At 49.2% G+C, this 17,435-nt stretch overlaps 1 protein-coding gene across 4 annotated transcripts in view; it reads left to right on the top strand.

Moving 5' to 3' along the window:
* Window positions 1–17,435, top strand: part of KAZN (kazrin, periplakin interacting protein) — a 227,674-nt gene that overhangs the window by 134,394 nt on the left and 75,845 nt on the right. For 2 of the 4 annotated variants that reach the window (XM_042794597.1, XM_042794598.1), the window contains exon 3: window positions 1,402–1,579. The exons of 1 other annotated variant lie outside the window; for it this stretch is intronic. In XM_042794597.1, the coding sequence (XP_042650531.1) occupies window positions 1,402–1,579 (178 nt within the window). Of the gene's footprint in view, window positions 1–842; window positions 949–1,401; window positions 1,580–17,435 lie in introns of those variants that run through there. One more of the 4 variants, XM_042794599.1, reaches the window with a different exon arrangement.

The following is a 17,435-nucleotide window of genomic DNA, read 5'->3' as shown; positions in this document are numbered from 1 at the left end:
GGCTCGGGTAAAACCTGAGCTGCCCGCAGCTTTGGGAAGCAGGTTCGGGGAGGGTTGGGGAGCAGGTTGGGAAGCGGTTCGGGGAGGCGCAGCCGTGCGGGCCGGGGGGGTTTCCAGAGCATCATCGGTTCCTTTTGGCGGGGACGAGGCCTGGCTGCACGGCTGCTGTGGTGAGGCTGGCAGCTCCGCAGCCCTGCTGCAGCCCCGGCCCTGGCAAAGATGCAAGTGGATCCCTCGGAGGCATCGATAAGGCACAGGGAATCATCAGCGCTCCCTCTAGCAGCCGCCAGCGAAGATACCAAATAATTCTGCATTTTTCACCCTGGGTTCGTGCCACACGAGCCGGCAGCGTAAGGACCCTCACATGAACTGCTGCTACAGTGGTGACAGCGTACAGCTCGCTCCCCCCAATCCTTCCAAGGGGAATTTTTGGAGCCCAAATCCTTCCAGGGGGATTTTTACAACCCATATCCTTCCAGGGGGGAATTTTTTAGAACCCAAATCCTTCCGGGGGGGGGGGATTTTTGTTAGCCCATTTGACCTCCGCTTGCTGCAGGCAGCTTTTGGGTATGGCCACGCACCGGGGTGAACCTGAGCCCAATTAGCAGAAAGGGACTTAATTGGTGGTATTTTCAGCACCCGGCGGCCAGCTGCGGGCACTGCAGCACTCCGCACCCGCGCAGCACCAGCACCAAACTTCCCCGGGAGGGGGGTGGGTGTGTGTCTCGCTATAAAGGCAGCGCTCGGGCGCTGTAGACCTGTTTGTGTGTGTGTGTGTGTGTGTCCCGTCCCCCCCCCCCATCCCTCCCCCCCCCCGCGCAGGAGGGACCCGCCCCCGCAGCAGACGCTGAGCGGCCGCGTAACGCCGCGCAGCGCCGCGGATGCCCTCGGCCGAGCCCCACTCGCCTCCGGCGCGGCCCTGCCTGGGCTGCCGGGGGGGGGCAACAGGTAGGGGGCAGCCCCCCCTTCTTCCCCCCTCCTCGGCCCCCCCTGTCTTTTCCCTCCTTTCACAGCCCCCCTCCCCTTTGCACAACCCTTAGCACAGCCCCCCCTCTTTCCTTTGCACACCGCTTGCAGAGCCCCCCCCCCTTTACTCCCCACTCGCCTAGCCTCCTTTGCACCCCCCCCAGTATCTTGCACCGCCCCCTCCCCTTTCCACGCCGCTCGCAGAGCCCCCCCAGCACATCCCCCTGCCCTCCGCACCCCCCCTCGCACAATATCTTTCCCCCCTCCCCTTTCCACGCTCGCAGAGCCCCCTCCCCTCGCACCGCCCCCTCGCACAGCCCACTCCCACTCGCGCGGCTCCCCCTCAGGCAGCCCCTTATCCATCCCCCCCCTCCCGCGGCGGCGCATGCCGCTCCCTCTCTCTCACCTCTCTCCTCCTCTTCCTCCCTCCCCCAGGCCAAAATCCTCCACATGATGGACGACAACAAGCAGCTGGCGCTGCGCATCGACGGGGCGCTGCAGGCGGCGGGCCAGGAGGTGACGGCGCTGCGCGCCGAGCTGGCCGCCACCGGCCGGCGCCTGGCCGAGCTGGGCAGCGACCCGGCCATGGAGCACGGCCCCCACAGCGCGCAAGGTGGGTGCCGCCCCCCGCTTCCCCGTCCCGGCGTGGGGGGGGGATAAAGGGGAGGGGGGGGGGGCTGCCCTTCCGCCTGGAAACCGCCTCTATCATTCTTTATTTATTTGCTTTTTCGGGGGGGGTGGGGGTGCGTCCCGTCGGGACCCGGCTCCACCCGCCGGTTGCTTTTCCCCCCCTTTTTCTTTTTTTTTTTTTTTTCTTCCCCCCCCCCCCCCCCCCCAGCTGCTTCCTCATTCCCTGCTGCTGCTACTTCTTCCTCGACCTTTCGGCTCCCGCACCCCCAGCCCAAGGAGGGATTCCCCCCCCCCCCCCCCACCTTCCCACCCCCCGTCCCCAGCACGTTGCTGAGCTCGCCCGTTCCCCGCCCCGCCGGCTCTCCCCGGTACCCCGGCTCCCAGAGCCGGTTTCGTAATTCGGTAGGAGAGCAGCCATGTTACAGCCGAGCCGCGGCCCCGCGGCCCCCGGGCCGAGCCGCTGACCCCGGCGGGGCGGGCGGGCGAGCCCGGCACCCCTCTGCGGGGAGCCGACCCCCCAAACACCCAAGGCACGCCTTCTCGTAAGCCTGGAGTGAAAGGCTTGCACAGCCCTTACGCGATGCATACATCCCCCTCCCACCACCCTTAAACCCCGAAAAAGTTGTCAGCAGGCCTCAGAGCCGGAGCAGTGGGGGCCAAGGGTGGAAAACGGGGTGTGGGGGGAGTGGGGAGTGATTTTATGCTCTTGGCTCGGCGTGAAGGTTACCAAATGGGGTCCAAATTGTTTCTGCAGGGGTCTGGCACTCATCTGGCTGAAATTCACTGTTTTCTGCTCATAAGTAGGGCTGCCATCACTGTTACTTTAGAAACATTTAAATACAAATATATATATATATATATTTACCAAATAATTGCAGGCTTGCATGACAGTTCGCCCTGGAGCAGCCTGGGTGTCAGAGCAAAAATAGTGCAAGCCCTCCCCTTCCCCAATAGCCGAACTGAATTTACACCTGCGTGATAAAAATGTCAGTAGCTGTTATTTACTTGTTACTTGTTTACTGTGAGTATCTCTTGACATGGGGGTTAGGCTTTATTTAACAGTTGCTTTTTGGTTAAGCTGTAGTTTTTTAAAGGTAGCGTAGCCCTTGGTGGGCATGGCTGCTCCTGGCACGCCGCTGTTACACCGCTGCTGTTTTGTTGTTCCATGGCATTGATGCAGATGCATTTAGAGGGAATAATTCGTGGGTTTGGTCCATCCCGCTTGTTGTATTTCGCTGTTTCGGTAGCGGGGGTGTGGTGCGTGAATTCCACGTGTTACACAGAGTTAATCCATCATCAGGTGGGTTTGTCGGGCAGCAGGAGCTGGACCCAGCGGAGCTTCCCGGTAGCTGCGGTGAGTGAAGGCGCGTGTGCGCTTGGGTATTTTCAGAACTGGTGTGTGTAGGTGCCTGTTGGTATAATCTGAACCGGACCCTGCCATATACACGGCATCCAGGCTACAGAGGCGCTTTCTTTTATAAAAATCTGCTGAAAGGGCAGAAGGAGGATGCCGTTGCCCTCCCCCGCCGAAGCGGGGGGGATCGGGAATGTGGCTGGTGACATGCCGTGGAGGCACCAGCGGGAGTGTGGAAATGCAGCCTTCCCGTAGAACGGCAGGTGAAATCCCTTGGCTCCCCCTGTGTACCCCGTTTCCACGACTGTGCTCGGTGCTTTGGCTCGTTTTCTCTCCAGGAGACTTTGAGATAAACGCTGGTGTTTTTGCAGAGGGGCAGTGCCTTTATTACAGCAGCACACCCCGGCAAAGGAGGGATGTGTGTGTGGCTGTCCAAGGGTCTGGGTTTCTTTTTTGTGTCCCTCAGAGGTTTTCTAATCTGTTGAGTGATGGCAAAACTCCTCTTTGGGTTCCTTTGCTGTTGGTGTGCTGGAAAACAGTCAGTATGCTGTAATGGTGCCAAAGAAATGCGCTCCACTCCCCCAAAGCATGCGTGTTTCTGCTTAATAACTACACTTACACTTGCTTTGGAGTTGTGGGGTCCCTGTGGCCAGTGGCAAAGAGTGGTCCCACCTCTGCCTGGATGCGAGAGCGGGCGCCTTCGGCGGCTGCTGAAGTTGCCGGAGGGCTCAGTCCATCTTCCTGCTCCTTAAGCTGGCAAATTTGGCTCTGCATTCTAGGAAAGAGGACGCTTCCCTAACAAGGCGTGACTCCATGGCCTTGTAGCTGTAGATGCATTTTTTTTTTTTTTTTCTTTCCCCATGAGTTTAAGAGGCTATTATTTAAAATGTGATATATCCAGCCACGTGCACCAGTGGTGTTATAACAGCAGCCAATCAGTTAAGTGTAAAATTGCATCTGAAGAGCACTGAGTTCATCGTGCTTATTGAGGAGAAAGGGGAGAGTTACTTGGTCTCCACAAAACCCACTGATTAGTGTCACTCTTCATTTTGGGTTTCCTCCCTAAGTTTGATACTATTGTTTATATGCTGCCATAAATGCTCTCCTACATCACTCTGTGTTTGTTTAGGCAGGCCCAAGATATCTGTAGTGAGCCTTATGCTTTTCCTCAAGGATTTTGAGACGACGTTCAGAAGGATGAGGTGAAAACAAGTGTCTCTGAATAGCTCTGCTGTCGTGTGTCTTCTAAGTAGGAGGGTTGCCAAGCTGTTCGATTTACGCAGAGACGTTAAAGGCAGGCAGGAGGCTGGTGAATTGGGTGGGCAGCCGCTCACCTGCCAGTGCCAACGTGGGGTGTGCTGGTGGTCTCGGGTGGCCGATGGCTGCGCGGTGGGGACCCGCTTCGGTCCTGACGCACGTGGCAGAATCGCCAGGTCCCTTTGCGTGTCACGGGAAGGAGCGTGGAGATCTCATCGCTGCGGGCGGGTGCTCCGGGTCAGTCCCACGTCATGTGGAAGGAGGTAAATGTGTGCCTCCGTGCTATGCTCAGACAGTAATTAATACTGAGTTTGTGAAATGTGTTATTTGTATAATTACGGTGCAGCTTGAGACAGCTCGAGGTAATAACTCTGCCCCTTTTGTGCGCACTGAGGCTTTTCTCTGCTATAATGTGCTATTTTTGCAGTGGTGATGTACGCTTCAAGGGCCTGTTTTATGTAATTTAAAACAAAACTGGAAGAATTCAGTAAAGAGGGAGAGCAGGAGTGGATGGTGGGTGCACGTAGGTAGGTAGGAATGAAACTTGTGTATTGTTACAGTCCTTAGCGTGAGTGTTAATCGTTCAAACCTCTCAGTCCTGACAGTCTTTTTTTAAATGGTGAGTTTGCTGGAAGAAGTATTTTGGCTGCAGCCTCCGCTTAAACCTGGATGCAGATCAGGGTGGAAATCAATACTGCGTGTCCCCGGTACTTAGCACAGCAATTACAGGCACTCCCGGTAACATTGCTGGAGAGCCGTGTGTCAGCACCCTCGTGTTTGAATTTGGGTTTGAATTAATATTGGCTGAATTAATTGCAAGCAAAAGGCGTGCCCGGGTCAGGCTGCAGCGGGATGCTGGTGACGGCTGGGGATGCAGGCAGAGCATCGCAGCAAGCGCCGCTGCATCTTAGTGCTCAGCTGTGCGCCGCTCGTGCTGGGCGCACCTCTGGGCTTCTGGCTTGGGGCCTTTGCTGAATCTATGTCTCTATTTTCAGTAGTTTGAGTAAAAACAATATCTGCAGGGAAAATCTGAAGTTTGGGTGCAAAGGACTTGCTGTGCTGAATCAGGTGGTTGGTCAGTTTAGCCTCATGTTTTTGCTGTAGTTTTTCTCCCAGCATTAAATGGAAAACACCTCAATTAATTAATGTTGATAAAGTGCCTGACGATGTAAAGCACAGTCAATAGCTAACAGTTATAACTAATACCTCGCTCAGCGTTTGGCTTGTCTCCCTTCCTATTTCAGAGCATCGGTGACACAAGGTGGTCTCTGTGTCCCAGCTCATGTTGTGTGGAGCTGAGGTGGGGTGGTGGTGTTCGTGTGGACACTGCCAGAATTCAGCTGGGAAGGGAGCAGGACCTGCACCCTGCTCCTGGAATAAAGGATTTCTCCTCCTTGCTGCACAGTGATCCTGGGCATATGCAGCATAAGAAAGATTTTTGGTTGTGTCTTGGTAATTGGTGATGCCAAAGGCCAGGAGGACCTTTATGCTTGTGACAGCCTAAAATAGTTTTCTCTTTTTCTCTTTGATCTCTGCACGCTTTTATAGCTACAACGCAAAGGCACTGATTTTTGCCCAGGAGGCAATCAGTTATCTCTGTGCTCTGCGTTGTTGCTATTTTGCGAGTAATCATCTCGAGCTGTTGAAAATGTACCATTTTCATCTTTTCGGAAATCTTCCCTGTTATTTGTTCTTCCAGAGCTTGAGACCTGATATTGTAAAGGAACCTGAGGTTTTTGGATACCTCACTTTATCAGGAGCACTTTTGCACCACACTTATCACAAGATCAAGGTCTTGCTCTACTATTACTCTTTCTAATCATTTCCTACTTTATTTACATATGTCCTGCATAGTTCATGGAGTGAGGGAGCAATTAGTTTCATGTTCTGAAACAATTGCATGCACTGTGAAATTTGTGAGTAGCAGTATTCACATGGTTGTTTTAGATGCAAGGAACTAGCTGCAGATAGCACTTCGGGTCCTCATTACACCTTAGTCTTTGAAGATATTAATTTAAAATACCCTTTTGGAGTTTTCATATTCAAAAGCCTTATCTGGCCTGGTTAGCATAATATTTAGATTATCATTCCTTTAGGGCCTGTCCAGGGGAGTTTTAGTGAAGCTCCTGAGGATGAGTAAGTTCAAGTAAACTCTGAAGTTGAAGGAGGACTTAATCCGCGATGTCTGACTCCCTGGTTTGTAGCATAACCATGAAGACACTTGGTGTTAGACTTGCAGATGGGGAGAGGGAGGTATAAACAAGTCATGATCTTAAACTCGGGGAAGATTAAGGGCAATTTGTCTGTTGTGTTCAGGCACTCTCAAATAATCACTGGTGGGGCTGGGTATGCTGCAAAAGGAAAGCCTTTCCTCCCATTACTTATTCTTTGTTACTCCAGATACATTAGTGAAATCAGTGTTCTCTGGCACCAGGGCCAGGTGATGCAGAAAAATCTGCATCCTTAGTATGAAACTCTGAGCTGCCGAAAGAGGCTTTGCAGCTGGGGGGGCTCGTTGCCCAGCCTTTGAGGGTAAGTGTCTTTCCTGGAGCGGTCCCTGCTCTTCGCCTTGCACCAAACAGGGCCCAAGTACCTCGCTACAAATGAGGCACTGAACTTCACCGCCAGCACAATACATAGCAAAGCTTCAGTCTCCAGCTTATTAAAATTCAATTCTCATAATTTCTTGTTGACAGCAAAGCGTGAGATAAGAGCTCTTGGTACTGACGCAGCAGCTTGCAGAACCGGTGTGCTCGTAGCGCGGCGTGCGGAGCCAGGCTGCGGTTACGGCTGCATGCGAAACCCGGGGGAATCGGTCAGCCAGAGACCTCGTTTTTCAGGATATGTCCTCACCCGTGGGATGCTGAAGGCTCAGGGAGTTGCTCCTTGCTGCTTTGCAATCTAGTCCTGTCTTTTCTTGCTGTATAATTTTGCTTGAGTCTTTATGGCTGATGCTTTCGGATATTGAGGTGGATATTGTGGAAGCAACAGGTCTGGAGACCTCAAACTAGACAAATACATACTTTGATGTGTGGAAATGTGTACTGTGTTAGCAGGAGGTGGAATGGGTTTAGCTTTTTTAGGGGAAAAGAAGCAGCAGGTCTGAGCTGTCTCACCAGAATACAGGCATTGAATAACTGCTTTTGAAAGCATTGACTGAAGTCTTTTTCACGGTCAGTTTGCAGGACTTGCAGAGGGGAGGCAAAACTCTTCGCAAGGTTTTTTTGATGCACCCCTGGCCAAGACAGGTGACTGGAGGCTTGGGGGGTGTGAGGCTGAGGGTTTGGGGGTGCCTCCCCTGGGGTGAGAGGCTGAGGTTGAGTGGTGGTGACAGGCTGTGAACCAAGGGGACCCGAGATAACAGAGGCTTTATAGGAGGACAATGTGTCGCTGCGTAAGAACAACTTTGCAGGGGTATTGATTATGATTGAGTGTGACACTGGCCGGAGGCAGCAGCTCCCAGGGACAACCTGATACCTCAGTGTCCCTCAGCCTGGCTCTGGCTGCGTGGCCTCAATCTGTGAAATTGCTGATTTTTCTAGTGTTGTTAGTCTTTTCCTTCCCCAGATCCCTGTGAGGAGCCACCAGGATGGGGACAGAGCTGGCCCTGTGCGATACAGCTCCGCTAGACTCGGTGTGGGTGGTTTCTGGGGCAGGTTTCTGTTTTTTGGCTGTGCCTGATGAAGTGATGTCTTTGCAATTTAGCAGTCTTCAGACACAGACACCTCTGCTGTGGAGTGCAGAAGATGAACTGCAGCAGAGAGCTGTTTTTGCGTAGCACACCTGATGAAAGATGGGCTTTTGGCATTAAGATTTCTGACACCTGTGTGGGGTGAGAGCTGCAGTGGGCAGGGTCGTGTTTGCTGTGAGTTTTGCTTTTCAGGTGTGTGGTCGGCTGCAGATTTTAAGTACATGCAGCACCATGGCTCAAGCTTGCTTTTGGATTGCTTAGACGATGGGAAAGGAGCAAGGATGCCTGCAGAAAGGTGAAGGGAAGTGTGGTGCCATTGTAAAGGCATTACGGGTCTCCTGGGGGCACCTGGTGTTTGGGAGAGGATCAGCCCTCCAATTGAAGAAGGAAAAGGGATGGAGTGATGCTCTGCTGCAGTGTGGTCCAGGGCTGGGCTGCATCCTGGTCTTGGAGACTTACCTATGTCCCTTGCTGCTTCTGCAAACTTTTTTTCTAGAAGGAGCATCTCTTCTGAGGACATCCGTAATTCCATTTCTTGCCCTTCTCAGTCCTTAGAGTCACTCAGCCTCGCATCTTTTCATGCCACTTCTCCTTCTAAATTAAAATTTCACAGGTTTTACAAGCTGCATCTGGGAGCTGAGCCTTCGGGGTTATCTGACAGGGAGCTGGCCTGTCACTGCCTTTGCTGCTGCCATCCCTGGGGATGCGCTCCTCGCCCGTGCAATCTCTGCTTTATTGTCCTGCTTCGCTGGGTGGCATCTGGAGGAGAATCCTAAGCCTCTCCATCACCTCCTCTCTTGTGAGAGCATGCATCCTCCCTCACCTGGGGGTTAAATCACCTTTCTGGAGTAAATAGCTTGCACTGAGGGGAAAATGCATTTGGTGTGAATACGTATGATATGTGGGATATAAAGAGAGCGAGCGAGCACAATGCCGTGCTGATGCCTATCTTCATGTTTTTCTCTGACTCCTTTTTGCAACAGCAGTCAAACCTGGAGAGCTGATGTTGCTGTGGAGAAGTAGTTTTAGTGTAGAGAAGACAAAACAGAGCTTGTGCCTCTGCTCCAGCAGACTGAGGCCATTGGCAATGTTTGGGGTTTGTAACCGAGAGCCTTGCTAAGATTTGAGTCTCTAGTTTCATTTGCCTTTTAATTCTTATAAAAACATGGGATTTGCAGAAGTGGACCTGTCTTTCTGATAGTAACAACCTGCACTAGTACAGTATGTTAACTCCCAACCAAATCCCAAACTAGGGGCTTTTCCAATACTGAGTGCATGCGAGCATGCACGCCGTTTAAGCACGGAGATGATGACAGATGAAGGCTGGCAGTGTACCTGCACACTTATGCTCCAGCCCGTTATTTTTAAGCAAACTGTCATCCTCTCCTGGAAATTAACTGGGAAAAATAGCGTGGGGTTACTGTTGGTTACAGCCATTGGGCTGAATGGGAAGCCCAGCATTGGGTCTGGGCAACGTTCATGCAGCAGGCTAATTGCCCTGAGTAACATCTTCCCTCACACCCTTTGAATAGCAGAATAGCCTAAAATGCTTAGTTTGGTGTTGTGTTCTTGTGTAGGTATGCACAAGAGTGCTGTGTACCCTTCAGGGGTGCATTTAAAGGTCTTTGTAAGATTCTGCTGATTGGACTGGTTTGAGCAGTCTCTGCCATCCCATCATAAAGTGGTGTTTTTTTCCAGGATATTTCTGATTGCTGTAAGACACTGTTGCAGGTCAGAATTTGCTGTAGGCTCCCAAGTATGGGAAGTGTTTGTTTTCTGGAGAGATGTGCTCTGTTAGCGGTGGAAAGCAAAGCGAATTGATTTGAGGAACTTACCTTTGATGTCTAGATTTAGATGGCCTAGACACAATCTTAAGTTGCAGGAGGGGAAAAAGAACGTCTTAGAAGAAACCTAAAGGACTGCTGTGAAAGTTTTAGTGGACTATATTGAGATTTTCAGTCAGAAAATCTCCAAATTCAGCTGCACATCTGCATTGCTGCTCTGGAGTGACTCCTCACTGAGGGTGCAAGGAAGAGCAGAGCCCAACTTGGAGTTACTCGTCGGGCATCAGATGCTTCCTTGGAGCTGAACAACATCGTTTCATGATTTTGTGTGACAGCAGCACATTCAGAAAACAGATTCCTCATCCTGTGATGGCAAAATATTCTCTCTGCATGTGTTCAGCATTGTTTTTTCTAGACTTAAACATACCTGATTATTTGCTTTTATGTTTGTCAATTATTGCATTATCTGCTCAGGCAAAACCTGTTATTATATCCACCTGCAGATTCTTAATGTTAATTCCTTGAACTTTTATATCCCCTGTAATGTATCTGGAGTTGTTAAATGGCTTTGCCCAAATTTGTCATTATTTCTTTCCTGCCAAAGTGATGGCTCAGGCAGGAGAGGGGGGACCACTCCAGGTGGAGACGCAGCGGACTCCCCACCACATTTGCATCATATAATTGAATCTGCAAAGATCGTTGCTGTCATCCTTGGGAATGGAGCTTATTTTAAAGTCATGCAGGGTTTTCTTCAAATGAGCTTTGGTTTCCTGCGTGATTTCTGTTCGTGGTGGAAAGAGGTCCATAGCTGACAGTTTGGGTTGAGAGGGCTGAATAATGGAGTTCCTAAATTTACATGAAAATCAGGGAGAGTTGGTGGGGCTAAAACTGTGCAGCTCCTGTGGGAAAAGCCATCAAAATAAAACTCTGATAGCACCATGGGACTGAGAAACCATAGAAAGGCCAACCATTTAGCAAAAAACCTGTATTTAATGCCATGAAGGCATGTTTTGGAGTTGTAATACAAGCAAAAATGCTGCAGGATTTATTGATTACAAGGTACCCAGTCAGTTGCTGAGTTGGGCTTCAGGGTGGGTTCCTGCAAAGCCCTGGAGTCCTGATGCTTTTGTACACGGATGCTTTTGGTCGGTGGTTGGAGCTGCGGGGAGAGGTGGCGGTGGGGATGAGCCTGGGAGCGGAGGGGAGCTGAGTAGCGCTCGGTCAGTCCTGAGCATCTCCTGGCGATGTCCCCTGCTTGGTGCCCAGCGCTGTCTGCCCCAGTTTAGGGGCTGCTGAATGAGCCATCCTCAGAGGGAGTGAAGGGGGTTAATGGGGCACACTGGAACAGGGGTTACGAGCTGCCACCTTGCCCTCCTCGCCTGTGTTCTCATGCCCATGGCATTGTGTGGCTTTGGTCCAGCTCCCAGAAGCTGCTTGCAGGCTGCTTGAGGACTTGAGCTCCCAGAAGTTGCTTGCAAGCTGCTGAAGTTTTGCTGGATCTGCATCAAGGTCTGCAGCAGCCACTGTCCCTGGGACAAGGCTAGTGGCCCTGGGGCAGGTCACCAGCAGCTGACGGGGTTGGTCAGGTGCGGCACTGAGTAGAATTTATTGTTGCTTTCAGGCAGAGTAAAGCTTCAAAAAGCACTTTGCATTTTTGCCACCTTTGCAGAGAACCTTTTTATGTGCCGTTCCTCCTTGGACATGCATCATTTCCAGGGTATTTTGGTAAATGATCTAATTTAACACATCTTCTACACCCTGCTTATCACTGTGGTTTCGGAGTGCATTCGTTAGGGACCAGTTTCATTTTGGGCATAATTCCTTTGATGGACATATTTGCTCTGCAGCGGCAGAATGTCTTTGATTCAGCATTACATGTATGGCAAGATTAATGGAAAGCACTTTAGTAAATAGGTTTGAATACCTTGTAGGTTCCTTAAAGAATCTTTTATTTTTCATTTAAATGGAGCCGTATTATTTTGGGCTGAGGTTTATTTGATGCTGTTGTGGTTTGTGGACTGTAGTGCTCCCTGTGCTGCCGGGGTTGGACTGCTGCACGCTGGAGCGTCAGCTCCTGGAAATAGCCTGATGCTAAAACTGGATATATGGTTGTGATTATTTTGTATTTGTTTTACTTTGGTGGGGGGGAAGCATGCATAAAAAAGCCATAAGAGCTCTGCCTGTTAATTAGTCCAACAATAATGTGGTAATGACCACCCTGCAGGTTTAAAAACCCATATGCAGATAACACATTAACTCTGCTTGTTGGCAGCATTAAATGATCCAGATAATATCAAATGAGCAGAGCTGGCTGGTGTGCCAGTGACAGCCTGTCGATATTGTGATGTCAGCACACACACCTTTGACCCCATCATGAAGTTTAGTCAAACCTGGCAGTACATGGTCATATTTTCCAGTGGATGTGAATATTACGCAGGGAGAAATAAGGTAAATTCTTATTGGTGAGAGACCCTTCGTGGATGGCCTTGGGAGCAGTATTTGGGTATAGATCTGCAGGGCTGCAGCCTATTTCAGGGCCTTTATTAACATGCTGATATACCTGGTTCTTGGACCCATGGGATTTGGTGCTGCTGCTTACGTTCATTCCCCTTCATTTTGAAGTGTCGTTTCCACCCCTCGGTGCCATCCTTATGCCAGGACATGGTTACCAGCTCTGTGAGAATGTAGGTGACCTGATCCAGTTTTTTTTTTTTTTTGCCACAGTGAGAGCCAAGCCTGTGGTACTGCAAAGTCTGGTGAGGTATTTTGGCACCTGTGTGGTTGCAGGGACCTGCCCCTTGGTCAGGACGTGCATGAGGGGATTTGGCTTTTGGGTTGGTAGATACCTGCTGCAGGAACTCATGCCCAGGTTCACATTGGGATGGGTGTTTGAAGTCCCCCAGATACCTTCAAAAATGTTGGTGTTGGATCTTCCAGTGTATTCTGAGCTGGGAGCAGCTGAGCTTTTGTGTCCTCTTGGAGGAGGAGAATTATCCAAGCCTTGAGGACTTTTTGATTTATGCCAGTTCCTTTTAGTTGCAGCTGTACATAAAGACTCCAAATTGGGGGATGTTTTGCTTAACTGCAGTTTTTGTGAGGTAGCTCTCATTTGCTAATTCATTTTCAGTCATTACTGCCGATGCAAGTACAAGCTTATTTTGCAGCAACGTTTTGCATCTTTCCTGGACTTGAATCAGTAAATGAGTGTTGGTATCCTTGTGACACAGTCTGGTAAGGAGAGGGGAAGTAGAAAAATTGGAGTGATGCTCTGAAGACAATTTTGTTGATGCTTTTTTTTTTTTATATCAGTGGTCAAAGACACTTATCAAACCAAGTATCTTGAGTAAGAAGGGCGAGTTGGGTATTTCTGGTTACAGGTGGATGGCATGAATGGACATAGTGCTGGAGATAACCTGTAGGAAATTATTAAACGTACTCTGGTTCCTCTGGGGCATGTTTTCAGCGTATCTTGAATTTCTTTAAGTGTGTGCGCACAGTTCAGAGGGTAATACCATTAATTAGACCAACAAGAAAGACTAATAAAAAGGTATAACCCTCTACAGTATACTAGGTTTATTCCTGATTAGCAGAGCTGCTCTGATTTCTTTGTAAATCTGTGTATATGTCATTAGGAGAGCAGTATTAAGTTGCTAATTAACATGGCCAAAACATTTTCATCGTTTGTTCAGTTGAAAGCGAGTTAAAAAACGGTAAGGAAAATAAACCAGAACAGAACTTTGAATATAGGATAAAAGCACAAAAATTTTCCTATATTCCAGTCTATTAGGGAACAAGGGTGGGGAGAGGAGGCATAGGGTACCACAGATGCTACACCTGAGACTTGAGCTTAAATCAAGGAGGATGTCAGCCGCTTGCCTGTAACTTGTCCCCTTGCCCTGTGGCTTTTGCAGGCACCCCACTGTACCGGGCCAGAGCCCTTTTCAATGTGTGTGCAGTGCCAAAAAGTTAATTTCTGCCTCGTGCGGATGAGCACAGCTCCCATCAACACTGAGGGGAATTGCAGAGCCCATAGATCCTAGTGCAAGTGCTACAGAAAACACTGTATTTTATGAGCTCACTCACACTTGAGCCAGGCAAACATCGTCCTGGGCAATATACAGTCAATTCTTTCTGAATTTTAGCCAAAACTTTGCCAGGTAAAGCAACAGGCAGTGTGCATGCTCGTGAGCTGCTGCAGGCATCTCCATTCCATAAAGACAGAGGAGCGGCATGCGGGAGAGTTGTGTTATTCACAGGCGAGTTGTTCTGGGTGTTATTAAAAGTATTATCACGATGAGGTGCTGGTCAGGCGCTGAACTCCGTAAACATGCGTACGGTGTCTGTCTGTGTGACAAGTGCTGTCGCTGAGGAAGAATGTTAATGAGGAGCCGTTGCTGGTGCGTTATCCTGCAGGGCTGGGATCTGTGCACAGCAGAGTTTCCTTCCTGCCTGTTTATTCAGGCAAGCACGGACTTGCTTTGTTAGTTATTTCACCTCTTATAAATGATGGCTAGCAGGGAAGATTAGCCCGTTTCTGAAGAACTTGTGAATTTTTTTTATATATTTTTTTTTTATTTTATTTTAAAATTTATTTTTATGGTAGAGAACAGCAGCACAACCAGGAGATTTTTGCTGCGGACGATACCTGTGCTGGATTTTTATTTTGCTCTTCAGCACTTCCTTTAAGCTTATTTGCCTGAGGTTGAACTACTAGGCAAATGTTGCCCGTGTTTTAACCTGTTGCACAGCTACGACGTGCCTCTCTTCGTTAGCCTGCTATGTAAATGAAGGTCGATAACCGGAGCTCCCATTGTGCGGATGGGCTTGCAAACAGACAAAAAGCAGCGAGGTCCTTATCGGCGCCTCATCGATAAACGGGGGCACAGAATCCCTGGCGGCGACCCACATCTCCTACTTATTTGGAGATTAAAAAGGTCTTTGAGGCTTTGGTTTGTTGTGAAAGGTAATTGCGAAGCACTTGAGCCTTGGCAGGGCTCCCCTGGTTGAGACTCGTCAGGCCCGAGCCGAGCCCTCCGACAGGTACGGGCCTTGCCCAGGCTGGTTGCTGGGGCTGCCTGCGCAGTCGCAGGGCCGGCACCGGTACCTCCACAGGGCATTTCTCCCCAGGGGTTTTAGACGTCCCAGAAGGAGATGAATGGTCTTTGGGAGACGCCGGTCTCTCCCCGCAGCCTGTAGCGTGAGCCAGGGCAGCGGGCGAGGTGATCCCACCCATAAGGTTCATCTCTCCCGCTGGCTGCAGCACTGCTGAGGCACCGCTTCGGCTTAATTAAGGGTTGCGTTTGGTAAAAGCTGTCATGCTTGCGTCAAATTGCGTCCGGAGGTGCCTGCAAGCGGAGTTGTTCCTCAAGGGTGTTCCCAGCACTGCTCGTTGCCCAGCGCGTCTTCATGACCCACTCGGGGAGGTGTCTCTTTTGCCAAGTCTTGGTGTCCCGGAGCATTTGCTGAGATCTTCTGGGGTGTTTTGGGGTCGTGACTCGCATCTAGGAGCCTTGTGTTCTTGGACAGATCCTCCAGGTCCTTCAGGTGAAGGTGGTAAGGAGGTGCCAGTGCGGTCAGGTGAATGAACCCAGAAGGCCCTGCCTCTTCTCTTCTTGCTTCGCCTTGCCCCTTTCATTAGCATTTAAATAGGCTCACCATAGGAGCTTTCCGCATTGCTGGTGCCCTGAGAGATGGGAAGTTCTCAGCCACGCTGCTCAGCTCAAACCTGAAAGAAAAGCAGAAATAAAAACCAAGCCACATGACTGCACAGGGACAAGGTTTGTTGTTTGGTTGCTTGTTTTATGGTTTTGTTTTGTTTGTTTTTTTTCTTTTTTTTTTTTTAAAGATGCTTTCTGATAGCTCCTTCCTGGCCTATGCAATGCCTGTGCAAAACCTGATGCATGGATCGATCTGGTGGGCTACAGGATGGGTGGTCAGGGTGCAGATATTGCTGTGTTGGACATCTGCAGTGGAGACTGAAGGTCTAAGGCTTGCTGTCGTGGGGCTGGTGTGGACAGATGGGTCCAAAGTTGGTGCTAGCTATACATGTTGCCTTGCTTTGGTTTTCAGTTTTCCTCACAACCTCCTGATGTCTTCCTTAACAGCAGGGGTTGTGCACGCAGGAGGGTGCAATGGGAAAGCACCACTGGGCACGAGGGATCAGCTTGATAGTTAGAAGCGGGGGCAGAAAACCCCTAATGGTCTCAAGTATGATAAATAGAGCATTCCTCATTTTGAGTCTCCATACTCTATTTAAAATAAATAAAAATACTGCCCCATCGGTATTGTTTTGTACCTGAGCTTTTATGAAACAAAAGTAAATGTTACTGATCTGGCAGCACAAATGAAAGGAGGATGAGAAGTGATGTATGAAATGAATTGCCAGCCAGTTTTTATGTATTTCTGTATTGGTCTTGTGGCATTTCTGTTGAGCAGGCCAGAGCACAACATTCCCTTACATAATGCTCGCATCGCTGGAGTATGATTATATCCGACTGTCACAGATGAGGATGCTGTATTCATGTCTCAATGAATTTGATTTCTTGGTTTACGTGTCCCGGTCCTCTGGGGAATATCACAAATCCAGTGTTACAGAGTACAATGGCACGTTTGATTTATCAACTATATTAATGATCTGGTTGAAAGGAGAAACAACACATTAATTAAATTCACAACCAATGATTAACTTGGTGTTATGAGCACCAGGTAGGACAGAGATGTAACACAGAGACTGTAGTCAGGCAAGAAACATGGGCAAGGGACGACAAACCAGCAAATACCACCATGCTCACGGTAGCAGACAAAAATGTAAAGAGTGGGGATTTGGCGAGAAGATGATGCTTAGTGAGGGAGGGTTGTTGGGCTGTCTGCCGTCTCTACCGACTGTGACCAAAATCAGTGTTGCTGGCTTATACCAGTGTAGTGGGAAAGGAGGAGTGCTGGGTATTTATGCTCAGTAGGGCAAATTAATATTAAAAAAAAAAATACCTGGAGGTTGTCAAGCGTGAGTATTTTGGCGCTGTTCTGTGGATGGTATTAACATAAATTCAAGCTGACCTAAGTGCACTGGGATAAAAACAAACATTTACCCTCAGAAAATCCTCTGACTGAATGTTATTTTTTCACCGTTAGCTTTGGGCTGTTTCGTGTTTTGCATTTCTTTTCTGTGGGTTTTAGTAATGAAAACAAACAACTTGGCTTCACCTTGGGTTGTACTTAACTTCATTTCCAGTTGTTTTCTCTTGTTGCCATGCATTAACACACTTAGCAGCTGAGCTGCAACTACACAAGAGAATGTACTTTTTTAGTTGGGATTTAAAATGTTTTCTAGCATGGTGCAAAATCTCTGAAGCCAAGTCTGACTAGTTTCTCTTGAAGGATCTACATGTATAGGTATTCTTACACAAGATACGAAGTGTCCAGCCGCTTCCACAGGCTTTGTGTGTATAGCCACATGCTCCAAGCTAAATGCATATATAGTGGTTTATCAGCCCCTGCCAGTGCATAACCTCCTCCCCTCTGCTTTTTGGTTTGTACTCCTGACCTTCTTAATTGTCTCCAGCTGAAACTCTCCCTTAAAAGTGAGCTCAGATGGAAAATATTTTTGTTCAAAATGTTAACCTGTTTTTTGGGGAAAGCCTTTTTTTTTTTTTTTTTTTTTTTTTTTTTTTACTTGAGGGGTTTATTCATTAAAGAAACCAAAAATGCTTTATTTTAGTAAAGGTACCTGTGAATTCTCTGTAAGGAGAAAAAT

Source organism: Tyto alba, unplaced genomic scaffold, assembly GCF_018691265.1.
Source record: "Tyto alba isolate M040663 unplaced genomic scaffold, T.alba_DEE_v4.0 Super-Scaffold_20000042, whole genome shotgun sequence".
Classification (NCBI taxonomy): Eukaryota; Metazoa; Chordata; class Aves; order Strigiformes; family Tytonidae; genus Tyto; species Tyto alba.
This window is presented reverse-complemented; position numbering and strand designations above follow the sequence as displayed.